The following is a 17,993-nucleotide window of genomic DNA, read 5'->3' on the forward strand; positions in this document are numbered from 1 at the left end:
AATGAACTTTACTATGTTACACCAAATGTGTATAAACAAAGATTTGAAGCTGCCTGTGATGAGCTAAGGCCTAGTTTCTTATTTTTTATCTTTTTTTTTTTAAGATACAGTCTACATTCTCAAACACATGCACTTTAATATCACATCCAAAAACAGAACTTTAATACTCAAACCAGCATACTGAGTAAAAACAGAACAGCTGAGAGTCAGATGCTCAGCTGAAGACCCTAAATTATGTTGCCTATTTTATTTGAGTCAGTGATCATAATGTATAGATCTTCCCTACAAAGTATCTTCGTGTTCATTCACAGCAGGCTATACATATATGTGTAGGAACACTTTACTATCAACAACACATCTGCTCTTCTGCCTTGGTGTTAACTGATATCATTATCTGTAACAAGCAATAATATCATTAAAAAACTGCACTACCAAATAAAACTCCCAATTATGACATTAAAATTGGACTATATTACTCTAAGAGATGCCTTTAAGTGTAAGAGTAATTTTGCTCTTAAAACTCATCTATGTTTAAAATGATTAAGAAGGATTTATGAGCCATTTTCATTAGGTGAGAACATTCATCTTGATTAATGACTGTTATGCACCAACTTAAAATATTATTTTGGATCATTCCATTTTACTCAGGGTAAAATTACGTGAACCAGAAAAGTAAACTTGTTTCCAGTGAAAGCTCCCTACTGCACTCAGAAAAACAAAATACAGAGAAGTAATGCTGAAAGCGTATTACCTGCTAACGTCTATCACCGTGGTAATTTTGCAGTCTCACAAATAATTTCATTCTCTTCTGCTCTATTGAATCTTTCTGCTCGCTATCAGCCATGGAAAATGGCCAGGGGACCAATGCTGCCAATGTAGCATCTTTTAGGCAAAATGGAGTATTTAAATATGAGTATAAAACAAGTGGCTTCTATTCTCTACTACTTCATAAAATAAAAGTTCCATAAATTGTTTTCAAACAGCAAAAGAAATCTCTGTGAAACTCTTTTTTTTAACATATTGAGAATGGCTTCAATTCTATGGCATAAACAGTAAAAATGAATTGTAAGGAAAACACGTTTGAGTCAAACATCCAAGATAAATACAGAATAAACATCCTCTTATCGCTCACAGTTCTGTCCTTGGTGCCTAAATATATCCACTGTGCTTTGGTAAAGCTCTCCTTAGCTAGGTCTCATTACTTCTTTGCAAGGGTACCATATCATCATGTCAGTTTAATATACGCAGGGAACGGGTGCCAATTTGTTACTTAAAAGCCAGCTAATGTACTTCAGTAAGCAGACTACTCTTGTAAAATATTGCTTCTTCACAATAATTAATCAGCAGCTTGCTCCATTTAACAGGTTTGTTTCTTCCAAGAAGTGACATACTAGTTTAACACACATACAATCTCCTGTTGCTAATTTAATTAAGTGGAAGCACGTGACTAGTTTATCTTTAATAGTGCACACTTTCCTCAGCGGAATCTATCAGTGCTTTCCATGTTATTTCCTTCACTGTTTGTTTTTTTCTGCCTCACTTTATCCATCAGGAACTGAGTCTAGATGTTCTTTTCTGACCTGCCATTAGAGAAAGCCATTATCTCTGTAGCACATAAGGGCAAACAAAAATGGCAATCTGTCCTGACCCAAAAACACGTACCATGACTCACTGCTGTACTTCCAATTTCCAGTGTCTCATGTCTTCTAGAAAAGTACTTTCTGCCTGTGTATCTCCATACTTAATTAATTCTTAGCAGAGTGCTTACCAAGTAGATTAGAAAAGTACTGTAGCTGCGGGCTGTGTTTACGTTAATTGAAAGTTTCAGTCTCACACTAGTCAGGTTCCAACTTTGTAACAGCAATGTTTGAATACAGAATCAATGCTTATCAGAAATATTGCTAAAATAGTTTTTCATGTCTGCTACTTGATTCCAAAACATTAAGATATCGTTCCTCTGCAACTACCCAGCTTACTGAAACGTGTCTAATTCTGAAATGAGAGCCCCTAGTGCATGCTCTGAACCACAAAGGCCCTCAGTGATACTGAGACAGAACCGAGGGGCTCGGCTGCTGGAAGCCAGAACTGGCAGGCAGAGATGTCAGGCTAACCCAAGAGCTTTCCACTAACATGCAATGTAACATCAGGCAAGTGACATCAGGCTCTGCTTTCTTATCTATCTATTGAACTAATATTCTAATATGAATATTCTCAGTATATGTAAAGCAACATGATGAAGACTCTAGATGGCAAATCTTTTTGTTTATGCACACAGGTAGTTCAACTGGCAGGCTAGACAATGCAAACCATTTCAGAAGCTGTCAAGAAAAAAATAAAAAAAGCACAAAATTAAAATAAATTACTTTTTTAATTACATTCCATGTATGTAGCTGGAATTTTACGCAGCGTTTACAAACAATATGTAACTATTGGAAATAACTGACTTCAGCATACATATTTAACAGACTTGACAAGTGAAGTATGAGTTCCCTAAAACGGCTCATTAACCCAACCCTATTTTGTGGTAATCACAGCTAATACTGCGTATCTGAGGTGTTACAATGGACTCATCCTTAAGGATTTTCTTCTTTCTTTTATCTCATGCTTACAACAAAATCACGGTCATGTTACATTGCTATCAGCAGTGTGTGAAACCAAAGAAACTACTGGGTTATGTCACCACACAGTGATACAGCCAGGAAGGGCAGAAGGAATTAGGAAGTAATACAAACTCCTGTTAAACAGCATTGCGTGGGGAAGAAAAGTAAATTAAATTATATAGGTATTTGCTAGGAATTAAATTATTCGTGTAAGAGCAGCAAGGAGTCCATAATCAGGTATGCACAATGCTTTAGATGAAAAAAATTGCGGTGTCTAATTAATCCACAGTACTTTTAAGGTATATTTTTTCCTCCAAAGTACAGCTTGCTCTTCTACACAATATTGCACTGAAATTATCTGGAGTTTTAATTAATATTTACTGAAGAGTAAGTATCTTGGGGAAAAAAAATTGCAAAGTCTTCATTAAAAATCACCTTACTCATGGCTCAATTTTCATAAATTTGGAACCTGTGTTCATTACATATAATGTTAATGAAGTAAACTTTAAGTGAAATAGCTTTCCCTTACTCTTCCCGTATTTTAAAATACAATTAATTGAGTGTAATTCAATCATGAACACAGAAGCAAGCTACCCTGAACTACTCAAGCTTTTTTTCTCAGTTTGCTTTTCCCACATTCATACTTTGAAACCTACTACATCAGTACCACACAGCTCCCTGAATTTCTGTAATCTTTGATACATGCAGGAAGCTTGTTTTAAATTTGTTGCATTGAGGCTGCATTTAGAATACTGTGTCCAGTTCTGGGCTCCCCAGTTCACAAAAAACAGAGATCTCCTGGAAGGAGTCCAGCAGAGGGTCACGAAGACGTTCAAGGGCCTGGAGCATCTCTCGTTTGAGGAAAGACTGAGTGAGCTGGGTCTGTTCAGCCTGGGGAAAAGATGACTGAGGGGGAATCTGATCAATGTTTTTAAATATCTAGAGGGAGGTGGGAGATAAACGGATGGGGCCAGACTCTTCCCAGTGGTGTGCAGCAATATGACAAGGAGCAATGGCCTAAAACTTGAACACAGGAAGATCCATACAAACATATGGAAGAATTTCTTTAGGGTAAGGGGGATGGAGCCCTGGAACAGATTCCCCACAGGGGTTGTGAAATCTCCCTCTGTAGATATTTAAGATTCATCTGAATGCCTACCTGTGTGAGCTGCTGTAAGGCACCTGCTTTAGCAGGGGGGTTGGACTTGATGATCTTGAGGTACCTTCCATCCTCTGCAGTTCTGTGATACTGTGACTTGTTTGTATACAGAGAAACAACAGTAATGTACAGATAAGGCATTTAAATTTACTTTGAGCTACAGATGTTTATTTTATACCGGCAAAGGGAACAGAATCTCACACAGAGGGAGAACAACGTTCCATGGCAGCGCAAAGGACAGAATATAAGTTAGAGCTAATACCTGTACATCAGAAAAGCTGTTCATGAACAACTGTAATTGTAGTGCTATCAAGGAAATATTTGTGCTATGAGAACAAGCAGACTTTGCATTCTAATGTTAGAGAAGTAATAGCAAAGGAAACATCAAAATGTTTGTGGGAGTTTTCACTTCATGAAACATTATCCTTTTCGTGTATTTAGTGGTGGGTTGTTTTTTTTTTATTAGGGAACTTCCATATTTATAATGATATTCTAGATTATTTTGTATGCTTAGAAGAGTAAATGCAGGATCTAAATGAAGCATTTGACTTCAAATATGGGCAGAGAAAGGTGTCATTTCTTCAAGTGAGGAATTTGTTTTCATCTAGCAGATAAAAGGAAAGTAACAGCTGCACAAGCCACTATTATAGTGTCACTAGAGGAAAGGAAAAAAAAGGCACAAGATGACACTTAGTATTAATAACAAGGTGCCAGCCTAATCAGATGTTACCAGATTATCCTCTTACTATGTTAGGAGTTATTAATGTGTTGGTTTTCTCCATGTCCTCCCATATTGATACATGAAAGGCTTTTTGCCTTAAAGCTAAGATCACTGAAAGGCATGATGTGTCTTTGATGAAATTAAAGTCTCTGCCCCAGAGGAAGGTAAGGGGGTGTCACTCTTTTCCTAGCATGGGCCATATGGTTTTTCTTTTTTTCCTAGAATACTGTTGATATTTAAAAGCATGCACTGAAATTGGTGCTAAACAATGCATTCGGCAAAAGAATAAAAGATTTACAATATCTGAATTCTTTCAAGAGATTGGGCAGTGCTAAAAAAAGGTATGTCGTGATGGCTTTGCCCTCACCAAAACACAGTACAGAGGGAAAGTGTTCCTCAGTCCTCTTTCTTGCCATGGGATTACAACTTGGCAAAACTGCAATCTTAGATGTAAGGTTTCTACTGTTTTCTTTCGCATGCTAATAACACTGAAAACTCATGCAGAAAATGGAAAAATATGTGAAAATTAAAACACATGAGAAAATGATTCCTTTAGAGGAAAATACGGTATCAGCAGATATTTTATAATGATATCACAATGAGATCAGTTGCACTGCCCTCCTTTCAGGTTTAGACTCTTAAACACAGCTTGATTTTGCTTTAGCAACTTACTACAGCAGAAAGCTCTGGCTCCGAGACAGAAGAATCACACTTGTATAAAAAATAATACTTAGAGCTGGCTAGACTTGCAGCATCTCTTATAGTGGTTCAGGATGAAAAACGAGACTGATATGCAGTGATCACTGCAAATTAAATTAATATGTGCCTTCCCACTCAAACACATTTGATGCACTGACCATGAGGCACAGTAATTAGAGTCTACTGAAATGTATTTAGTGCTTTGATTCCACCAACTGCAATCACAGCTGAGTACCAAAGTATACTCCTGAATCTAAGCTGCAGTTGTTGCACTACCATTTGCAAACTAAGGAGTTGGTCAAGATATTATTAGTACATCATCACTGCAAACTCACGACATAGGGTAACATTCACTGCCTAATACAAATACAAGGTACTAGCCTGATGTAGAAACATTATCAGATTACCCTCTCAGTTTTTTTTAAAAGAGTAAGTAATAACTGTGTTCCACAGATTTCAGGCTTTTCATCATTCCTACTGGCCCTACAGCAGTATGGGTCTTTGATACCATTACCACTACATGAACAATGTACTTCTTTACCTCACTTCAGGCAGAAGGAGACAACAAATCCTCCTGCACACAAAACTGATCTGTAATCAGCATGCTTTTTTATAATATCAGTAGTCACCCACATGGACAAAAATATTCCACATTTAAAGACTTTCCAACATACCAACAAAGTAATTTTTGAAGCAGGTAGCCTAGTGTGAGGAAAAGGGGCCTACAGATAAGATGATGACACGTCCTATATTTTCCACTGTCACTTTCATGACAGAATGGCAGTTCTGTTTTACATGTTATCATTGCTACACTTAACTGCTGTAAGTCCTACAGAAAGCACTTGTATCTTCTATTTTCTATAACCTGCTCTACTTTAAGTATGCTTTTTTTTTTTTTTTTTGCAATAATAAAAAGCTGAACAGAATTTTGATAGAAAAGTGCAACACATACATGTTGTTCAGCACACTAGATTTTGTAAGAAACTTCAGTTTTCATTCTACTTAATAATCAATCTGGAATAATCTACTGTGTAGAGCTGATGATACACAGACCTTCCAGGAGGATGCTAACTCTCAAATACAAATTGATCAGAACAAAGACAAGTGGCCAAATGCAAATTAAAGATTAGATTTGTAGCTATTGACAAAGAAGCAACCACAGAACTCAGCAAGTATGCACTGAATACTAATTCTGCTTTAAACTCTACTATTTCTGATGAAATACAATCCTACCAGACACTTAGCTTTTTACTGCACAACAGAATTTAAGCATGCCCCATCTATAAATTATCTGGCATTTTAAACACTTGACAGCATGAACAAATAGCTACAAATCAGCAAGACTTACACAGCAGCTGATCTACTCTATGATTTTGTTCATCTCATGAAGAATAATTCCTCAGTTAGACTTCCATCTGAAAATATCTGTGGATTGTGTTATTGTTTTTCTTAGTTAAATCTTTCATCAATTACCATAATTAAATGGCCCTACCGTCCTAATTGAGAATATAATTTTCTTTAGTAGGCTTTATGGATATAAATCTGAGATTAAAAAAAGTAACCTTCCTAAGCCAACACCAACTGATAATGCAGTGACACAAATAGTTCTACACCATAGGAATAGTCCATAGTCTAGAACCTGAAGTCCTTTGAATCAATAATTGGATGCACTGAAGAAAATTAAGTCACTTCCAATTCCATCCAGAGCAAGTTCTGTCCCACTGCTAAATTTACTCAAGCAGACTGTACTGAAGAGGCAGGGTAATCCTCATCCTAAACAAAAGCTGATGAACCTAGGAGTCCTTTTACCGACTTCCAGAGCATTTGGATAAGGAACAAAAAGACAAATCAGAATGCTGGAAGAGGTTATATCCTAATTGGAATGACCTCCTTGACACACAGACAAGCCTTCACTGCTCAACACAAATAATAGGAAGGTAAGTCTCTGTAACAATTCTTGAACACTACCTTGAATGTTAATCAGCAATCAACGAGACATCACTTCATCTGTTCTACAATTTGACAGGGACATGGGATTTGTTTTATGATATGCTTTCAGATGAAACCCAATTCTGAATTAATATTTGCAGAAAGAATACATGAAAATAAACACAGATGCGAAGTTAATAAAGCATGACAAGCCTTTCATATGTAGATAAAAACTTTTCTGTATGTGATGACACAACTAGATATCTAATATTAAGCATTAGGAATGGTGTCCCATGGTTAAGGCTCCTTCGAAATTTTTCCTTTTTATGTCAATTAATGGATTCGACCTCAACTCTCTGAGCCAATTTCTAGTCAGAAGACAAGTGCATTCTTCCATGAGCCTTTGGAGAGGGTGACATTCTGCCACAAAAAGCTAGTCAAAACATTCCTTTCCAAATGCCATGCTGGAAGTCCATGTCTGTCACTCTCACTCAAACGCAATTATTCTCAGTGCTCCTAAGGTCAGGATATTTCCTCAGGAAACAGCAGTGGTAAAAATTGTGGTTGTACTGCTTGCTATCTAATGAACAAGACTGAGAACAATCAAATGAACGTGGACATTTCAGGAAAATCGGTCTTACTCAGTAGGGAAGGAAAAGCAACCAAATGTCAGAGTACATGGCCAGAGGATGTTACAGTTACATTTAAAAAAGAAAAAAAAACTTCTCAGAACAAAAACATGCATCAACCTTTCCTAACTCTGACTCCAATTAGTCCTCAGCTATGACACACTTTTCTGTGCATCATATTAACTTCATCTTGAGAATATGACCTAAGTTACTTTTATACTTACAAAAATGTATACCAAAATGATCACGCCCAGAATAAATAATAATTCAGAAATACTTTGCAATTGATTTTTGACATCTCTGGTTCTGTTACATCCCTGAATATATAGCCAATAATTTCGTTGTAAATTGCCCAGATAGCTCATGAAAAATGAGCAGGCGTGATAAATGAGTCTAGTTTTCTAGACTGCACTCTTTAACAGATGTATTTACACATTTTACAGTCTAATGCTAGGGATGGTACATGGTACTGCCAAATGTTAGATGAAATGTTATCAAACAAAAGTCTCCCAGCAAATTCTCATCATGTTTGCTATTAAGATCAGCCTACCATGTGTAATTTTTCATGTTCTAGCCTGAAATATCTTAAGGACACTGTTACTATACTTTTCTTTTTCCTTTTTTTAGGATCAAATTCGAGAAGTATATGAACAAGAAATTGCAGAATGCCTATCTAGCCTTGTGCCACTTGAATTCTTTAAATGCTTTGTAAGGTTATTTACTAAGTAAATAATGGAAACCACATCGAAAACCAAAATGTGAATGCAGTTCTACTTTAGAGTGCTCTTAAAATGCTCTCCCATTCAGACAAGGACAGAGTGTTTTTATCTTGCTCGAGCTCTGAGCCAGATGCTTTTAACCACAACATCTGATTTCTCTCCAATAGTTAGCCATTTTAGTGCAATCGCTGAGCTGAGTGCCGCTCTTCATGTCACTGGCTGGTAAAGCTACAGCACTACTTAGTTGCTTGTCAATGACAATGTAAGCAGACATTTTGAACAAACAGTAACAGATTCTTCAGGAAAGATACAGATCAAGGCTTCCTGGTGAAGTTGTAATTCCTCTCTGTTTTGCTGGAGAGGAAAAAACAGAGTCCATACACTGCTGGATCATTTGCATCTCCTGGGAAACACGAAGTGCTATGTTGGGGCACATTAGGAGCAGTTGTACAGATAGGATGAAGATGCTCACAGCTCCCTTACAAGCATGACCTGGGGCAGTATGCACCTTCTTCTCATAACACCTAGCCATGCACCTTGAAGCCTCAGTGAACTCTGCAGTGCATCTTGCTCCATGAACAGTCTAAGGCTATGGAGCCCCAACACAGTCCAGTATTCTTTCCTGTATCCATCACAAGTTCTTCAATGTCACCCGAATAATCAACAAGTTGGCCTCCAAACACTAACTGCAGGCTATCTGGAACTGTAATACATTAATAATAATAATGCATTTTGTTATGTCTGATGATTACTGTTTCCTCACAGATGCATGATAATACAAGCTGATGTACTAAGACAGCCAGAATTTTGTTACAGCACCTTCTGAAGAGAAACCGTGCAACTACCATTCACATTCTGCATTCTTAAGTGATCACAAACCTTAACAACGTGTCAGGCTGAGCACACTTCGCAGACAAATAAAACTGAATCTAGTGGTGCTGCTATAATCATGGCATTTCTTTGTACATTAATATCTGCTCGTACCTCTGAAAACATTTATGTTCATTTACTGTCATTTTAAGTATAAGCGTTTCCGGTGATAAAAGTTTTCTTTGGTCAAGGGGCTTGTCACTATACAGGCTATGATCAGATTAGTTTGTTTGCATTTCTCTAAGGAGAACTGAGTAATTAGAAGGGAAAAAAAATAAAATCACTGGAGCATTAACTTACATTTAAGAGAATTCTGATTCAACTTTCTGTAACACGTGTTCAGTACTTTCCTGAAAAGCTTCAAGCTTGTGAGGTTTGCAAGCACAAACCAGAAGTAAAGCTTATGTACTTGATCTTCTCCTCAAAGTAGGTTTTGTTTTCAATTACAATATCTGCATTTCATGCTGCACTAGTTAGTCGCAAATTTCATGTGCTTAGGAATCAGCAACAATTTTCTAAGATTGAAAACTCACATTTTCTTAGTATTTTGAAGAATGTTGCACAGAGAGTTTGGAACTCCCGAAATATTTACTAAAGAAATCTGTGAATGCAGATTTAAAACCAATTTTGCATCCAACAATGCATATACATTTAAAAAAAAAACAAAAAAAACCTCAACAGGTGGAAATAAATTTTTGCTCCTACCTCTTCCAAAGCCCATAATGAATCAACTACAGGCTTGATCTTCTTACTGTTATATAGATTTAGGAGTTTGTCCATCACAATCTTGACCAGGCTACCTCGATTCTGTTTGAAAAGTAGGTTCAACAGAGAAAATCCAGCAATAACTTTGTTCTCCTCATACAGCTTGATAGGATTCACTTTCTCAACCTGCCACCACTGGAAAGGAAAAAACAGCAGCAAGGTAGAGAAACAATCTTCAGAAATTATACTAAAAAGTTGACAAAGAAAACTATCTATGCAGATATGCTACATGACTCATCTGTCAGTTCTCAAATAGCAGCCAAGACAAGTGGTAAGGATTTTATTTAACAGGCTAAAAAGCAGGTAGCTAATGACTGACATGCAGAAATAAAACTCATTTTTGTGTCAAGCTTTAGGACTTGACACTAGAAATAATGGATCTCCCATCCTTTGAAAGCAGCTCTTGACTGTTCTCAAAACAATGAAACCATACACTGCTTATCCAGCTTTGTTTTTACAGATGTATGTCTGGTAGATAACAGCTTAAATATGCATCATACACAGATTCAATTCCTGTATAGCTGTCATATCAGAATAAAACGTGTCAGACCACAGTGCAGCCATAAAACTTCTATTTACCAACATTGTTCAGAGAAGACTGAGGTTAGAGGAAAGCAGAGTGGAATCACAGTGCTGGGACACTTACTGATTTTGCAAAACTGAAGAAGCTTTTTGTCTCCCCAGTAACCACGTTAGATGAACCTGTAAAAGATGAGTACACAGAGACGACTAACTACACGCTGACGATCAAACCATTTATTGTAAGTAGATTTTTTTCTATACCAACACAATTTCTTTCAAAGCCAGGAACAGGTTAAGTGCTATTAGTCATTCTGATACCATTCTCTTCTGCAGCTCTTCATTTATTCCCAATAAAATAACATTCATCTCTATAAATACACAGGATTGATCACCACAGTGATATCCTCTCTTCCATCAACAGATAAATATATCCGACCATCAAAGGTCAGACTACTACAAGTCTGAACATACACATATTGTTCATTTCAACCTGATAACAAACACAACAGAAATTCACTGGCAGGGACTACATAACAAACAGGTTGGGTTTGTACACTCCAAGTAGATACTTGAGTGACAGTGTTCCCTCATTGTTACTGCCACTGGATGTGAGACCAAGGAAGCAGAAATGCTTTTCGGTGATGCCATTGCACTTCCCACTACAACAGAGATATATTCTTCATTTGCAGAATTGAGCAATCCCTTCAGCTGACTCCTGTAAGCTGACTGTGGTGGCATTACCAATAAACAACAAGGCAACCTGGCAGAACTGCAGGCAAGATGTGCTTACTCAGTATGTGAAGCACTCAGTGTGCAATTCAGAATTTGGTAACAGAAACCCAGGCTTGAATTCCTCAAAGTCATGCCAACAGAAATGACAGATTTCTCTCTGAAAGCCTCCCCTAAGGTTCCCCCCTGCTCTGTGTTAGAGCTGTTAGGCCTCAGTGTGATTCTTGTGGCGCAAAGAATGAGAGATCCACGCTTGCTCCTAAGCTCTTCTTGCAGAATTCAGCATTTAATTATCTGAAACACATTTATTTTCTGATTTTTTCTTTTAAGAATTTCTTTGTATTAGCTAGTGTTTCTCAATAATTTAGCCTATGCTTATCTACTCCAAAATCCTTGACTGGAAATGGTTGAATCAAGAGAATATCACGTGGTAGCCACTCATATAAATATCCAGTTTTGGAATGAGTGGCTGAGATGATTTTAAGCTTAGCGAAGTTTTAGTTTTGAAAGATGTACCTGCTTTCACTCACCATATAAAATGTAGGTCCCAAGTGGCTTGAGAAGGCTGAGGCCTTTCCCGGTATTTTCTCCACACAGACAATCCAAAACAATATCTACCCCTTCTGCTGAGATTCTGAAAAAACAAGAAAGAAGCCTCACTTTGCAATAGGATTCACAGGAATTTAAGTCTTGCAGTGATCCTTTGAGAAATGTATTGCTGTGCCCAACTAAATAAGTCAGTATTTTAACAGATAGAAGATACAGGAAAACGCATTTTCTCTTATTTATCTGACAAGTAAAACAAAAAAGACTTTTTTTTTCACTAAGATTTTCTTATTAATTCCACAGTTTTGTCACCTTTATTGATATAGCTATCTAAAAGCAGTTAGGCAAACTGAAACAAAAAAAGGTATTTGAAAGCATATAAATGGAAACAGAAGCACACAAAGCATGCAGGATTTCTGAAGACAACAGGATAATTCTAATCTAAATGCAAACAAACAAAACCTGAGGATCTGAAACTAAAACAGACATCACATGCTCTGCTATCAGTCCCTGGCAGAAGACAGAAGCACAGGCAGATGGAGTCACACCAGAGAGCTCCTCTAAAACTTGGATAACTTACAGATTCACTGAAAACTTCTTCTCTGTAAAGCTACAGTGAGCTACTACATACAGAGATAACTGGAGTTTTCTGGTCACATCTGTATTCTTCTTCCCACTGTATTTACTTTGCAAATCTTATGCTGCTTATAAAGAAATAAAGAGATGCTTGCTATTTTGTTCCTTGTCTAAGGATCTAAGCTGTTTTCTTGAATAATTCCAGCTCCTGAACTCAACAGGGTAATCTCTTCCCGTAGATACGATCAGCCCAGTGTTTTTCATGGTATTTTGCCAGACGGTACATAACACTTACTTGAGAAAAACAAAAATACCTTTTTACTTCTTGCACATAGTCTGCATTTCTGTCAAACAGGTGAGTTACTGAGTCTTTGATTGCTTCATGTTTGAAAGATGAAGCTGTTCCAAAAACAGTAACATTGGGAATGGTTGAACAGAGCTGAGCAACAGCTTGACCCTGCAAGCACATTATAATGTTAGTTCATTGATATGGAAACTGGTAGACAGACTTTGCAGTTACCAATTCATTCGTGACAGGGCAAAATCCAACACCAAACATGCAAGCATTTCCCAAACTAATTTCTTACCAGTGTAGTGCAATTCAGTCATAGGAAAAAAACACACTTAAATCAGATGGATATCCTGAAGACAAAGTAATTACAAAGATTAAACGAATTCATTCTATCAAGAATTGTATTGGAAAGGAGTTCTTGTTCTCTTAACAAAGGCAGGGTAATTTAGTGGAAATTGCATGAATTTACAAGGAACATAAAAAACGATTGCTGGAAGAGAACATCAGAAATATTTCACACTTTCTACTTTGCCTTTTTCCCAGAGACCCTTGAGTAACATCGGCACTCCATGCCTCAGAATAATTGTGGCTGCTTCCATGTGTGATTCTAACCTCCTCTGTTCACAAGAAGGCCTCACAGCACTTTATGCCATAACAAAACTTACAGCAGATAACTGTTTCTGATACTTAGATACAGCTTCTATTCCTCAGATTCCTGTGGTCCAGTACAACATATAATCTACTTTTTTTTTAAGGGATCACATTTTCTTCTTGTTTCAGTAGGAGATATCAGTTTAGCGTGGCAAATCTTGCACAGTACAGCAAATCTGTTTTCCCTCTTCTTAATAACAACCATTATTATTACTGATGTTTCAGAATGCAGAAATAGCCATGAGTCACACTATCAGGCTCACTGAGCCCAGTGCCCCATCTCCAAAACCAATCAGTAGGGAAGAGGAGAAAATGGCCTTGAGCACACACAGGGGAATGGTTCTCCTAGTATATCCTCTCAGTTCCATGGCTTCTACAGTGTAAGCTTATGCTTCCCTGTGCCTATGTTTAAATGAGCTTGCAGGAATTTCTTGCTGTAAATAAAACGCACTTCACATTATGGTTTTAATTTCTGAGATCTGAAACAGAACCCCGCTTTCTTTCTACTGCCATGATGGAAATTACACCGCTGAGAAAGAGAAGTTCATTGTGCTCCATGACAGCCTGAACTTCTATCTACACACACATACACATGCATCCACTGACACACACAGGTGTAAAACTGCATAACTATCCCTCAGTTAAAGAAACAAATTCCACTCCTCACTGCAACCACATTATTCCACTGGAAATAGTAGGGTTGCATGGATATGCCCAGAAGCAAGAAACAGCACTGTGATTCAGGAAATAACATCTAGCTGAATTTAGCAGATTCTTACTTACACTTACAGCCTTATGACTTATTGTCATTTGTAAACAGCATGCATGACCAGTAAAATCATCCATGGATAAACACATTTCAGCACATTCAAACCAGAAACTCTGATTATTACTATGTAAATACCAGTAATCAGTGCTTGGCTTTTATTTACAATAGAATAATTGGGTAATCCTGCATACCCTGGGGTCTTGGCATCTTCCCATTCAATGCTGAATGTAATTGCTAGTGACAGTCATCAAAGCTGAACATCTCAAGAGGACAACAGTAGTATTTTTATATGGTGGCATGCAAACAGAGTTAGTCAGTAAACAGCTACACAGCAAGAGCAGTTTCTGTGACCTTTGGGCAGATACCAACAGGTGAAGAGAAGGGAACGAGAGAGGATGCATTCTAATTTGTTCTTTACAGGTGACAAATGGAAACAGCAGAGCAAATTGAACATGTCCAGCAGCTCAGAGAAACTTACAGCAGGACCCAGATCTGCATGTAGATTTGTAGCACGATAATCCAATACCAAACATAAATGACCTTTCCTTTTTAAAATCATCCACTGTTTTCCTGGATTTGAATCCTTAAGTTAATAGAAATCATAGGCAAATGTCTTCCTGGGGAAGACATCGCAAGATGAGATGTTTTCTAGTAGCACAGTTTCACTCTTCTCATGCTGTCTTTCCTATTTCTTATCAGCTCGGTCGGAAGCCTCCAAAAACACAGAATTACAAGAAAAAACAATCTGACTTCTGTATCTCTTTTTTCTCAGCTATTTTCTCTAGTAATCAACTTCTCATTTTCTACGCCTTCCAGAAAATCATTACCCCCAGTAAACTACATGTCTACATTAGTATTTTATAACATATGCTAGTTGAGTGAAATTCTGACATTATTGATCTATTCTTTAATTAGTTTTCTGCACTTTCAATGTAAGTCAGGAATACAAGGGATAATGAATGTATCCTGAATCAAAGACGGTGTATGTTTGAAAGGTCAAATATTAGAGCAGGAAATGTTTTTTATCCTAATTAACATTTAACTAAACGACCGTCAGATGAATAGGAGAAATGCATAAAAAACATCACAATGTACATAACCTATTTTCTTCCTTTCACCCCCCCATAGAGATAAGCTTATCTAAGATCTTACATGAGAATACTTTCCAGCTTTCTGTGGATACTTAAACCCTAAAACTGACTCACATGACCAGTATTTTTCATAACTGGATGAACAAGATCACTGAACTATTCTGTGACAATTCCATGAAACGTTCTTCTACAGCTTTCTGAAGCTAACCTTGGTTTGCACTTATTTTGGTGCAAAGTGTTCCTAACATTTGAATTTCAAAAATACAGGAATAAAGGCTGATACTGGACTTAGCAAGATTTCCTCACCTAAATGGGAGAACTGAACTCGCCCTACAAACTTGAATGTTTCACTAATTTCTGAGGAATTCGACTAAGCTCCAGAACAGCACTGCAGCTATGCAAGTTGCTCTTAAGTCTCTCTTCTTAATCCCTCAAGTCATTTAGCTACTTTTGGATTAGCAGCTTTCGTTTTAGAGGGCTATACATGCTAATTGCAAGTGTGAGGGGCCCCAGCGTTCAGAATGCCCACAGTTTACAAAAGAAGCATGCAGAAAGAGTTTTGCAGCTGGAAGGAAAACCATCCTCTTCTCTGGGCCATGGAGATGTAGGTGGGCTCTCCTTGCTGACTGTGACTCCCCACTGCACTCGCCCTGACCACAGGGAGGGAAGATGATAAAGGGCAAAAAAAGTAATTATCATATAGATACTTACTTTTATGTTTAAGGAGATCTAGCTGCTTTTGAATTAACTGATCAATTGCTTCACTGAAGTGATAGACACGGTTACAAATTATTTCCTTACAAGGGAATTAATCTGCTTTAAAATCTATATATGAGGACTGCTCCAAAAGTAATGTCTCCTATTTTATTATCTCAGCCCATGGCATTAGAAATGGATGCTGCTGCCATGACAGTGGAGCTAGCTCATTTCTGGCAAAAATGCACAGCTAATGGTGGTGACTACACTAAAAACCAGCATTTTGTAGCTGAGAATTTGCTCTATTAATAATGTTATTGTGCTCTTTATACCTGTTGTAGTTTCCATGGAAATCAATAGAAGGCATTACCTTCAGAGCAATCCAGCTATGTGCACACACACAGTTTATCATACAGAACTGTACACTGACAAACAGCTTGGGTTTCAGTGTTCTATGGAAGCAAAGCAAGTCTTGTGTACTGGACTCAGCACAAGAGCATCTCACATCTCATTAGCTTCAAAGTCTGTCTGGCAGACTCATTTTCAAGGGCTCCTGACAATTTATGACATCAATGTATTGAACCTAATCTAAATGTGATTATTATAGAATCTATTATCTATTTTAAGTGAATACACTTCTGTAAGCTTTAGTTCCAGTAAAAAAACCTGAAATTTTTATACATTTGTTTGCTTTAAAACCCAACTTTAAACCTGCAGGATCAGAAACTTCTCATGCTGAGATAGTCATATAAAAGAGAGGAAAAGCAGATTTTAAATTAAAAAAAAAAGAAACAGACCACTTCGTTCATTTAAGCAATTTCAAAGTTAAAACCATGGAAATATCACAGGCATTGAAAAGTCAGTATGAAAAGCATGACTACACAAAAATTTACTAATCTAATCAGCTTATTAATACTAACTTAACAGTGGCTGAATTATAAATAAATTACTGAATTTCTGAAAGGTTCTGACCAAAAGGCACAAGAGAGACCAGTTTGCACTGATGTACAGCCGTCACACATCAGTAGTCTTTCACGCACTCTTTCTGCTCTATATACTTTGCTATGATATAACCTGAGCTGAGCCTTACAGCAGGAATGAACAAACCATCTACAAAACAACACCCAGCAAAACAGCATCTATGAGAATCAATAGCATCGGTAAGAAATGATCACTTCTGGAGGATATTTTTGCAGCCTGAGGTGCTATGGCATTTCAAAACTCACTCAGACTTATACTTGCACACAAAAGCTGTCTGGAACTGAACATGAAGATAACTCACACTTCCAAAATGCACTGCTGCCACATGCCCATATTTGAAGGCGGTACGAAGTACACAAAGAGTAACAAAACTGCAAGAGAGGATGTCTACAGATCTCCTGGCATCAAGGAGAACTTTTTTGTGGTGTCAGGAGAAGCTAGCTGCACAGTACTTCATCTCCTGAGGGTGTTAATTTTCTGGTACAGCAGAGGAAATTGGAAACCAAGAACTCAAGTGAACATTGCAGAGTGGACAAACAAGGCAAGTGTTAAGGCAGCATCCGTTACACTCAGTGCACCACAGAAAGTTTTGGAGGAGAGGCAGCAGGAGGTGAGGTGAGGTAACAATCTCTTTTTATCCTAAGACTGACTTTCTGCACAAATCAGCAGGGAATGCTTTTTCTCCTCCTTCCATGAAAAATTGTGACGTTTGGATGCAACCAAAACTCATGGCTGTGTCTACATCTGGTGTAAACCCTCTGCACTAAAGGGAGCCAGCATCCACCTGCCACAGTTCTTGCTCAGGGCACACAAACTCCATCAGAAAAGGCAGAACAGCCGAGGAAGAGTGCAGCAGTGGCAGCCTGTGAGGTGATTCAGTAGGGGACTTGGGGAAAAGGACAAATCCTCTGGGGAGAGCAGAAAGAAAGGCCTTCAGACACCACAGCCTGCTATGGTCAGGGAAACTGCTTTTTGTGTACGGCTTGCCAAGCTTTTGTGTTTGATTAACAGATTACGCTCTGAGGCAGCGTCTGGAAATAGACTCAGAC

The 17,993-nt window shown here is 37.7% G+C and overlaps 1 protein-coding gene across 1 annotated transcript in view; it reads right to left on the bottom strand.

The window, feature by feature from the left end:
* Positions 1-17,993, bottom strand: part of VAT1L (vesicle amine transport 1 like) — a 46,376-nt gene that overhangs the window by 14,651 nt on the left and 13,732 nt on the right. The window contains exons 4-7 of the mRNA XM_042877209.1: positions 12,779-12,921; positions 11,873-11,976; positions 10,738-10,793; positions 10,032-10,226 (exon numbers count right to left, since the gene is read on the bottom strand). Coding sequence (XP_042733143.1) covers positions 10,032-10,226; positions 10,738-10,793; positions 11,873-11,976; positions 12,779-12,921 — 498 coding nt within the window. The remainder of the gene's footprint in view (positions 1-10,031; positions 10,227-10,737; positions 10,794-11,872; positions 11,977-12,778; positions 12,922-17,993) is intronic.

This window comes from Lagopus leucura, unplaced genomic scaffold, assembly GCF_019238085.1.
Source record: "Lagopus leucura isolate 7727_CA_CO unplaced genomic scaffold, USGS_WTPT01 Super-Scaffold_100017, whole genome shotgun sequence".
NCBI classification, from domain to species: domain Eukaryota; kingdom Metazoa; phylum Chordata; class Aves; order Galliformes; family Phasianidae; genus Lagopus; species Lagopus leucura.